General features: G+C 48.3%; 2 protein-coding genes and 1 long non-coding RNA gene across 7 annotated transcripts in view; 2 read left to right on the forward strand and 1 right to left on the reverse strand.

The window, feature by feature from the left end:
- Window positions 1-335: 335 nt before the first annotated feature.
- On the forward strand, window positions 336-1,610 carry LOC119345368. Its single transcript, XM_037615483.1, has 3 exons — window positions 336-586; window positions 668-873; window positions 973-1,610. Exons 1-3 carry the CDS (start codon window positions 491-493, stop codon window positions 1,445-1,447), a joined length of 777 nt encoding a protein of 258 aa, XP_037471380.1. The 5' UTR covers window positions 336-490; the 3' UTR covers window positions 1,448-1,610.
- Window positions 1,611-1,958: 348 nt separating this feature from the next.
- On the reverse strand, window positions 1,959-2,608 carry LOC119345382. The gene has a single exon (XM_037615489.1). The coding sequence runs from the start codon at window positions 2,406-2,408 to the stop codon at window positions 2,076-2,078; it is 333 nt and encodes a 110-aa protein (XP_037471386.1). The 5' UTR covers window positions 2,409-2,608; the 3' UTR covers window positions 1,959-2,075.
- Window positions 2,609-9,426: 6,818 nt separating this feature from the next.
- The window catches only part of LOC119345392, a 5,943-nt gene continuing 4,999 nt past the window's right edge, over window positions 9,427-10,370 (forward strand). For 4 of the 5 annotated variants that reach the window (XR_005167021.1, XR_005167024.1, XR_005167025.1 and 1 more), the window contains exons 1-2: window positions 9,427-9,838; window positions 10,009-10,138. This is a non-coding gene — a long non-coding RNA (uncharacterized LOC119345392). The remainder of the gene's footprint in view (window positions 9,839-10,008; window positions 10,139-10,370) is intronic. The other variant, XR_005167022.1, reaches the window with a different exon arrangement.

Below are 10,370 nucleotides of genomic sequence, written 5' to 3' on the forward strand. Positions count from 1 at the left end.
CCGCGAGGGCTGCGTGCGCGCCACCCAACCTATCTTCTACCCCAAGACCAAGCATTGGCCTTCACTGCCAAATGCTTCATTAAAATATCTACCAGCGCTGCAAATCGGAGCACGAATTCACGACTAACAAGTCGTGAGCTTACGTACGTGTCCCCTATGCTAGCCGATCAAGTTGGCATCAAAGTAACCACGTCATTTTCATCACTGATCACCTATGATATCAGGCTTGTCGCGCGTTGATCTTTCCGCATACGACTACGCGTAATCGTCAGCGATCTTAACCTCGCTTTCCCCACCAGCTGGTGCCCGTAACAATGGTTGTTTATGGACAAAGAATACGCGTGAAGAAAAAACTAATAGCTTGACGAGACGACCTCATCGGCGTCCTCTACCTAAGCAGCAGACCGTTTTATCACGCCTCTCAAGTCTTAGCCCATCCGTCTCACAGCCTCTCGGTCTGGGAGACATCGGCTCAAAGATTGCTGGAGAAATGGAGACGAGCGTGATCGTCGTGTCCGTCGTGGTAGGATTTTTTGGGGTCGCAAGCGCCGTGCTGGGGTTCATCGCCGAGGGCACCAAGCTCGAGGTAAGCACACGCTTGTGTTCATCCATCTAAATCTCAAAGAAACTGAGCTGACATCGGGATGCTTGTGGTTGCGGCGCGCAGCCGAATGACATCTCGATGTCCAGGACCGAGTGCGTGTACCCCGCCAACCCGGCGTTCGCGCTGGGGCTGGTGGCGGCGCTCCTGCTGCTGGTGGCCCAGATCACCGTCTCGGCCGCCGGCCGCTGCTGCGGCTGCTGCAAGCCCCGGGGCGCCGCCTTCTCCGCGTCCAGGCGGAACATCGGCGTCGTCTTCGCCGCCCTCTCATGGTGAGCTTCCTTCAGCGCGTGCTCCGATTCGATCCAGGCGACGACGGCGATGACCAATTCAACGGGGGATGAATATGCTGTGTATATATGCGCGTGCAGGGTGGCGACGGTGATCGCGGAGATCTACTTCGTGCAGGGCGCGGCGTGGAACGCGCCCGTGACGCGCGAGGTCAACATGGGGTGCTACTTCGTCAAGGACGGCGTGTTCAGGAGGGCGGCCATCCTGAGCATCATCGCCACCGTGCTCGGGATCAAATCCTACTTCCTGCTTCGCGCCGCTGCAGCCACGGCCACGGCGGCGGCTGCTGCACCAGGATACCCGGGGGCCGTGGCGGGGCCGTCAGCGGCGGGCGAGCCCAAGCCCGACGGCATCGCGATGGGCCACCCTGCTCCGATGTACGGTCAGGCGCCGTACGCTCACTACCCTCCGCCTCCGAACGCGCAGGGATACGGGCAGTACCCTCCCCCTCCAAACGCGCAGGGATATGGGCAGTACCCTCCTCCTGCTCAGGGGTACGGGCACTTCCACCCCGCTGCTCCCCCTCAGGGTCAAGGATACGGGCAAGCCGTGTAGATTGATCACTGGCCTATGCGCAGGCGTGCTACGTTCTTCTGTCTCTAGTAGCATTCTGCTGTGTAAATCACCACAAGGGTCACAGCTCGTAGGCTGTTCCCGTTGTGGTGAATGATGATTGTCTCTGTTTGAAAGTGCAAACTGAACTTTGAGATTTTGTGTAGTGTGCGCTGCCGATGATGCGACGAATTTTATCGATTTCGTTTATTACAAACGTTTCGCCACATTTACATCCACGCACGGCGGCACAACTTTCGCAGAACCAAAAGCTACTCCCTCCGTTCCAAAATATAGCGCGTCCTCGGTTTCCGTGCTTCAACTTTGACCATTAATTTAATCAACAAGACCGACTGCGGCGGGCGAAAAAATTATACCAATGAATTCGTATTAAAAAAAGTTTTTAATTATATAATTTTTGATCCGCCGCAGTCGGTCTCGTGGGTTAAATTTATGGTCAAAGTTGAACCTCGAAAAGCGTGGGCGCGCTATATTTTGGAACGGAGGGAGTAACTGATAACTCTGCTGCACAAACCTAGTACGTACTACTGTCTTCAGAGTTCAGAGAGAGAGGATCATCACCTCTGTCCCTCTCTGGGCCGTGGCCTGCAACGCGCATCCATGGCGCGCTTCACAGCGCGGAGCCGCAGAAGGGGCAGAAGCGGAACTGCGGGTCGACGGCGCGGCTGCACGCGCCGCACTGCGCCGCCCCCGCGCGGGGGAGGAGCGGTCCCGGGCCCGGCTCCCCGCCGCCGAGGGACCCCGGCGCGAGGAGGCCGCAGTCGCGGCAGAGGTAGGCGGGGTCCTTGCCCGGCCACCGCCACGCCGGCACGAAGAAGAGCTTGAGCACCTTCTCGGTCTCCACCAGGTCGGCCGCGCCGCCGCAGCGCACGCACCGCCCGGCCGCCTCCTTGAGCACCCGCCCCGCGCCCTGCTCCACGCCGCCCACGAAGAAGAAGAACATCGCCGCGCCTTCCGCTCGTCCTCGATCGCTGGCGATTCCCTCTGAATTTTTCTCGCACGATCCCTCGTTGCCTCGGTTCTCGGCTCCGATCGATCTGATGAAGTGTTGGTTTGATGGCTCGGTGTAGTGTATGTCTATGGATCGCGTCCTTGCGCTTCTGGAGGAATGGAGAAACGGGAGAATCCTGAGATGGAGGCCGGTTCTCACCCCATGGGTAGATGGGCTGAACACTAACATCACGAAAGGGACGAAATCATTAATTAAGGAGTACTCCATGAGAACATCTTTCAGAGCCCGGCTATTCTTCATGCACGACACAGTACCTCATTTTGAGTTCACCAGGATGATCATCACACTATGGGCAATTTGGTCTGCTCGTCGGAAGACCATCCATGAGAACATCTTTTAGAGCCTGGAACATATCCATGGTTTTGTCAATTCCTATATAGCTGAGCTGAACCAGCTAGATAACGCCATGAGCCACAAGTTGATGTTGAAGCCTAAACCTGATGCAAGCAAGAGATGGCTGGCGCCGCAACCGGGTTACTCAAAGATAAACGTCGACGGAGCTTTCTCCCGTGGGGGCGAAACAACAGCGGCAGTGGCTTTCTGCCGAGATGCATCAGGCATATACGTTGGAGCTTCAGCCCTCGTTCTGGGGAACATTAATGATTCAACCGTCATTGAAGCATTGGCTTGTAGGGAGGGCTTAGCCCTTGCTGCTGACCTGAACCTTGCAAGCATTACTATTGCATCAGATTGCCAAACGTTAGTGACTGACATTGATCAAGGTTCGAGTGCTGCAAACGGTGCAATTGTGCGGGAGATACAAGGAAGGATGGGCCAATTTATCAGCTGTCTTATCATTCACGAAATGAGAAACTTTAATTTTGAAGCCCACAATTTAGCAAAACACGCTACTTCTTTAGGTTTTGGTCGCTACGTTTGGCTGGATCTCCCTTATGATCCTCTGAATGTACCTGTAAACATTGCTTTTACTGTTTAATAAAGCGCGTGGTTTGCCTCAAAAAGAAAAAGAAGTACTCCTTAGGGAGATCACTCCAACTCCCCAGGTTGCGACAAGTGGCGTGCTCCATGTGCGCCACTTGTCGCAACCTGGGAGTTTTCCCTTTTTCGTAGATCCATTTATTCAAAACGTTTTATCTCTTAAACTGTGCGTCCAAATCTCGAACAGCTTTCGCCGTTGGATTCCTCGCGTCGAGATCTTCAAAATCAGATCCCATGTTGATAGGTTTTGACGAACTTTTTTTTTACAAAAAAACCGAACCAGAAACACGGTTTTTTTTCCTTTCCGAAAGAGGCACGCCCGTGCCTCTCATGAAAGCAAAACCGTGCCTCTTGCGAAAGGAAAAAAAACACAAAACGTGTTTTTTTTTCTTTTTCGAAAGAGACACGCCCGTGCCTCTCGCGAAAGCACAACCGTGTCTCTCGCGAAAACAAAAACGTGACTCTCTCAAAAAAAATGCGTTTTTTGCGCAAAAAAATATTATTTTTTTTGATTTTTTTTGGTCGAAAAGTTAGGGAAGACCGATGGAAAACCAAAACGTAAAAAAAGAAAAAAAACGGTTTAAAAAGCCGAAAAATCTTGCAGAAAAATAGAAAAACAAAAATCCAGAGGGAACGCCCAAAGCGCGACACGTGACGAATGGCTGAGAGCGCGCCAAGTGGCGCTGATCGTTGCGAGGCTTCCAAGGAGCGCTCGTTAATTAGTTGCTCCCCGAAAGGGATGTTAGAGAAGCTACAATACCCTGATATCCCTTCTTCACGGCATTTCCTATTTGGCGCTGCAGGCGCCCGTTAACGTGCATCCTGCAAACGGGCGCCTGCAGCGCCCCGCGCTGAGCCGGCCCATCTAGTATTTTACTATCGCAAAAAAAACCCTTTAAAAAGCCGAAAACTCTTGCGGAAAAATAGAAAGACAAAAATCCGGAGGGAACGCCCAGAGCGCGACACGTGACGAATGGCTGAGAGCGCGCCAAGTGGCGCTGATCGTTGCGAGACTCCCAAGGAGCGCTCGTTAATTAGTTGCTCCCCGAAGGTGATGTTAGAGAAGCTACAATACCCTCTTATCCCTTCTTCACGGCATTTCCTATTTAGCGCTGCAAGCGCCCGTTAACGTGCATCCTGCAGACGGGCGCCTGCAGCGGCCCACGCTGGGCCGGCCCATCTAGTATTTTACTATCGCAAAAAATATGCCGCAGCCAGGACTCGAACACACAACCTATTAAAGGCGGACTCTTTGTACTGTTGAACTCTTTATCATTTCTTCTTTAGTTTGATTCTTTTTTTGTTTTTTCTTTTACTATTTTTCTTATCCTTTTCTGTAAAAAAATTTTGTTTTCTTTAATGTGCGCTTTTTAAAAATCTGTGAACCTTTTTTCCTAATTTGACAATCTTTTTTTTCATTCCATGACCTTTTTCAAATCTGATAATTTAAATAAAAATCGATGAACTTATTTTAAAATTTGATGAACTATTTTTCAAATCTGATGAATTTTTTAAAAAGTCGATGAACTTTTTCCAAATTCGATGAACCTTTTTGTAAGTTGATGAACTTTTTTGAAATTCGATGAACTTTTTCAAATTTAGTGAACTTTTTTACAAATTCTATGAACTTTTTCAAATCTGTGAACCTTTTTCAAAGTCATGGTCGTTTTTCATTGTTGTAAACTGTTTTTTCAAAATTAGTGCACTTTTTTCCATTTCATGAACTTTTATTTTTGAATTCTTGAACTTTTTTGAATATATGAACCATTTTTACATGGCCAACTTTTGTATGCATGTTCGTCAACTTTCCAAATTTGTTCACATTTTTTCATACATTCACTTTTTTATTAATGCTTTCAAATAAGTCAAAATCTAAGCGAGGGGTTGTACAATAAGTGGCGCTGCTACGTTGGTTCTTAAATCAACACACGCTACAACGAATCACCAGCAGCCAGTAGGTGTACCGGTTGGCCAACCTTGAAGCGAGCGTCTGGGTGTGAGTTCCATTCTCAGGGAGCCATATTTTTGGATGTCTTTTCGCGTAATAATACAATTTTTTTGTGCATGCGTTTGTGGGCCGGCCCAGCAGGCGCTGCCGCAGGGGCCAGCTGCCTTCGGCGGCGCTGAAGGCGCCGAATAGGCGCTCCCCTTCTTCACATCTATATAATTAAGGCTAAACTGACTTGAATTAATTTGCAAATTACAAATCTACAGTATACATTTACAAATTACAAATCTGGGTGTGAGTTCCATTCTCAGGGAGCCATATTTTTGGATGTCTTTTCGCGTAATAATACAATTTTTTTGTGCATGCGTTTGTGGGCCGGCCCAGCAGGCGCTGCCGCAGGGGCCAGCTGCCTTCGGCGGCGCTGAAGGCGCCGAATAGGCGCTCCCCTTCTTCACATCTATATAATTAAGGCTAAACTGACTTGAACTAATTTGCAAATTACAAATCTACAGTATACATTTACAAAAATTACATACAAACAAAATTATGGTGTAATAAAATCAATTTCAGATTTATTTTCTATAAACAGTAGCTTTCTACAGTACATGTCGCTACAGTAACCGTGACATCCCTTCTTTGTTTTGCACTGAATTTGCCCTGTAACTTCGTGACATCCCTTCGTAATGTTAGAGGATCTGTTCCGGGGAGGGGGGGGGGGGCAAAAGCAACCCTCAAAGAGGGCTACATATTTTATTCATTTGCATCCAAGAGCGAAAAGTTCACATTTCAGCACCGAACTAACCAGTCGGTATGATCTGCAACCGTCAACTTCAAAACAGCTCGCATTAGAGCACCTCTAGCAGATCCCGCAACCGGACGTCCTGCAAAACGCGTTTAAGAGCGCCGGCAAAAAAATTTTACGCAGGGATGCGTATACGGGGTCTGTTCCGCCGGAGCGCTCGCGGCACCGTAGATTTTACATGGCATCGAGTAAATTACACATTTCAATAATATGAACCGAATGGAATCGTAACATAAATTCAACATATGAATGTATAAATGGTCCGAAAAACAATTCACGATACAACAATAGTTTTCATTACAACAAATGTTCAAATTCAAATAATTATTACAACACCAAATTGTTCAAATCTCACACGAACAAAAATGAATAAAAATGGGGATCTATCTCCCCCCATGGAGTTGCCACCGATGCTCAATAAGATCACGTTGAAGTTGGTTGTGTGAATCACGGTTCTCGATTTTCTGGAAGGTCTCAAGAAATGTAGTGATCTCATATGTGTCCCTGGCAGGATTCACACGTCTACCAATATTGTCATAGTTGTGCTCCAAGTTCAAATCTCTCTCATCCTCAACGATCATGTTGTGTAAAATTACACAGGCAATCATGATGTTTCTGAGGGATTTTTTATCCCAGAAGTGAGCAGGACCTCGAACAATGGCAAACCAAGCTTGCAACACGCCAAATGCCTTCTGAATATTCTTTCGGCAAGCTTCTTGTACTTCGGCAAAAAAATTATGCTTCTTGATTTTAGGGTCACTAATGGTCTTCCAAATGTTGACCATGAAGGATAAATACCGTCGGCAAGATAGTACCCCATGGTATAATCATGGCCATTGACCGTATAGTAGAAGCTTTGCCACTAACTAGCTGAGCAAATAGATGAGATCGTTGTAAAACATTGATATCATTGAGAGACCTAGCAAAATAAAAGAAGAAATGTTAAATCCATAGATCATGTGAGCACGATGGTGGGTTTACTTTTGTGGCCGGTATATTGCCCTGCACAGGCCATCGGACAGTTCTTCCACCTCCAATGCATGCAATCAACACTACCTAGCATGCCTGGCCATCCCCTTGCTTCGCTCATTGCCATGAGCATCTTTGTGTCTTCTTCGTTTGGAGCTCAAAGGTATTGCTGGGTAAAAACCCGGATCATTGTCTTCGCAAAGACACAGACACATTTAGTGGTGGTATCTTCGCCAATGCGAAGATATTCAAGCATGATTGGTTTGCTGCCAGTATTTGGCTAGCCAAATGTTGGCATTGCCAAATATTGGCAATACCTAGGCTTGCCAACTATTGGCAATTTTATGTGAGATAGGCAAAACAACTCGGTAACCAATCAAGTTGCAGGCAATATTTGACACAATGCCAAACACTGGCATTGCCAATTTTTGACACCAAACCAATTATACTCTTCATCCGCATAGTCGTCGGGAACACCATATGCAATCACTCTCATCGCCGCTGAATTTTTTTATATGCACTAAAACCAATCAAACCGGCGGCATTCCTACGCCGAGTGAAAAAACGTCGCAAGCCTCGACAATGTAGACGAAAAGTGACCTACGCAGGGGCGGAGCCAGAAAATTTAGCCGATGGGTTCATTCATTGATTATTGTGAGGATTTTGTCTAATTAATTAAGTGTAAAGTCTGTTTTTGCACTGAAGGCCAAATTTTTTTTTGCACCACCTTGCATCAAATATATAGCACCTTGTTTCAAAGAAGAACTATATAGCAGTCAAAAAAGCATAATGGATAGAAATATAATATCATTTATGAATAGCAAATGCGGAAATATTATATTTGTTATTCCCTAGCAACACATTTAATTAGTAACTATAAAACCATACTGATTGAATCGTGTGATTATAGAGTCAACCTGGTTCCGGTGCATCTAGCTGTCAGAAAATAACCTAAATATATGTGAATCGTCCCCGAAAATTGACAAGTCGCAATATTCCTATTACCACGTAATCACTCTTAAAATTTAAAACCCTAGCAATACAATTTGGGAAGCAAACATTAGACGAAACAGAGGCACACGCTTGTAGGAATTGATGACTTACCTCTTTAGGAATATGATGCACTTTACCTACGTTTAAGGTGGCCTTGAATTATTTGGATGACTTACCTCTTCAGGAGTATTATTTGGATGTAGTGCTCGATTTCTCTTTTGAGAAATATATGTCATTCTATATCCTAGATCGGTCAAACAAAATAAGTACATGGAGTAAGCAATTAGAAAATTAAAACATGAACACCAGAGAGGCGATGTGCTGATGCAATCTGAGTACCTGGAATTTGGGATTTTGGACAACGATCGCCGGCTTTGCTGCCGTCGATCTGCCGTGGCGTGTGGCGACGAGTGGCGGCTGATCATGGGCGTGAAGAATAGATTAGGGTACGAATAGGAGGTATAGAGGCAATTTACTATTGGGCTTTCGGGCTTTTTTATTAGGCTGTTCACTTGGCGTTGGAGCTTGATGGGTTCAGGCCTTGTTTTTGGTTGGGTTCATACGAGTACGTATCTATGTACCTGTAACTATACCAGAAAAAGTCGTTGGCTCCGCCTCTAGACCTACGCATTCGATATCGCCTACGAAACAGGTGAGCTGGATATGTCGGTACCTCGGCAAAGTAGTCTCTCATGAGCATCTTATCACCGAGAGCTCGGTTGCGGGGAATGCATAACCAGCTGACCGTGGATCCGCGCCACTTTTTCTTCGGCCTGCCTCAAATTCGTCCACGAGATGCAACAACACAAGGTTGTTGACATTATCACCGAGTATCATCTCTTCTATGTCCAATCGTCGAATGAAGTCGATGAGTACGAACTCTAATCAATCTACGAAATGCACATAAAACACCCATAAATTTCACCCGAACCTACTCCGGGCCAAATCAAGCACGAAACTGCAGGTGTTGTTCATACCTCGCCGTCCGAAGCAAAGCCGCGCCGCGCCGCCCCTTTCTTCTCCCCGTTTGTGGTAAATGATGATCGTTTCTGTTTGAAAGTGCACATTGAGCTTTGAGATTTTGTGTAGTGTGGTGTGCCGATTATGATGCGACGAATTTTATTGATCCTAAATTCTAAAAAGTGCAGCTGCACTTTTTGGAGCTGTCGAGCACACACCATCATCGACCGTCCGATCGTCTCAGGTGTCTCTCGGTCGGGACTGGAGCGACGCGCCTTGTCGAGCATCCCAGTGGCCAAATGGGCCCACTCACACACGGATAACGACCCCTCCACCACACGCGTACACGCATTCTGCCTTCACAAATTTCGCCAAATTCACCATCGTCGATCTTGAGAACCACCGGAGTATTGGGAGATTGGGCTGCGCGTGGGTGCCATGACCGCCGGAGTATTGGGAGGCTGGGCTGCGCGTGGGCGCCGTGGCTGCCGGAGTAATGGGAGGCGGGGCTGCGCGCGGCCGCCGTGGCCGTCGGAGCAGTGGGAGGTGGGGCTGCGCGCGGCCGCCGTGGCCGTCGGAGTAGTGGGAGGTGGGGCTGCGCGCGGCCGCCGTGGCTGCCAGAGTAGTGTGAGGCGGGGCTGCGCACGGCTGCCCTGACCGCCGGACTAGTGGGAGACGGGGCTGCACTGCATGTCTGCATCTACTTCAGCAAGGTCAAGGACGTCGGCAGCGGCGACGACGAGCGCACTGGTAAGGGCGCCGCGGCTACGAAGTGGTCGTACTACGCCAGGAGGGTGCCACACGAGGAGGGGTTCCTGCTGGGGCTAGGCGGGAGGGCGTGGTGGACTACCGATTTGCTCCACGGCCGGCGGGGAAGCTGCTGGTGGACACTGCTCACGCTGTGGTTTTCACTGTTGCAGATGATGTGGTTGTTACAGAGGCAGATGTCCGCTCGGGGCATTGCAGACAAGCGTTGCCTGCTCAGGAAGCAGCGGGTGGGATTTTGACAATGTCCAGGGCATGGATGAAGCCAAGGAGGAGCTTGTTGAGGTGAACCTGGCCTCTCTACTTCGTACTCGTGATTGTTTTCTGTGGTGTTGATTCCATGATGATGAATAGGCAATAGACATAGTGCTTTGACGTAGCAAGTCAGAGGCGATATAGGAGGTCGAAAAGGGGTGTGTCGCATTGGAGATGTGGGGACTGGAATCTTCGACGATTTGAGCCGGAAGTGTTCAAAACTTGCCCATCACATGATAATTAGTTGCTAGAGATGTCGGCA

Source organism: Triticum dicoccoides, chromosome 1B (assembly GCF_002162155.2).
Source record: "Triticum dicoccoides isolate Atlit2015 ecotype Zavitan chromosome 1B, WEW_v2.0, whole genome shotgun sequence".
Classification (NCBI taxonomy): Eukaryota; Viridiplantae; Streptophyta; class Magnoliopsida; order Poales; family Poaceae; genus Triticum; species Triticum dicoccoides.

Coding starts and splice junctions, on each gene's coding strand:
- LOC119345382 (XM_037615489.1), bottom strand. CDS start 2,408: ATGTTCTTCTTCTTCGTGGGCGGCGTGGAGCAGGGCGCGGGGCGGGTG.
- LOC119345368 (XM_037615483.1), top strand. CDS start 491: ATGGAGACGAGCGTGATCGTCGTGTCCGTCGTGGTAGGATTTTTTGGG. Junction 587..667: donor CCGAGGGCACCAAGCTCGAG/GTAAGCACACGC, acceptor TGCGGCGCGCAG/CCGAATGACATCTCGATGTC. Junction 874..972: donor GTCTTCGCCGCCCTCTCATG/GTGAGCTTCCTT, acceptor ATGCGCGTGCAG/GGTGGCGACGGTGATCGCGG.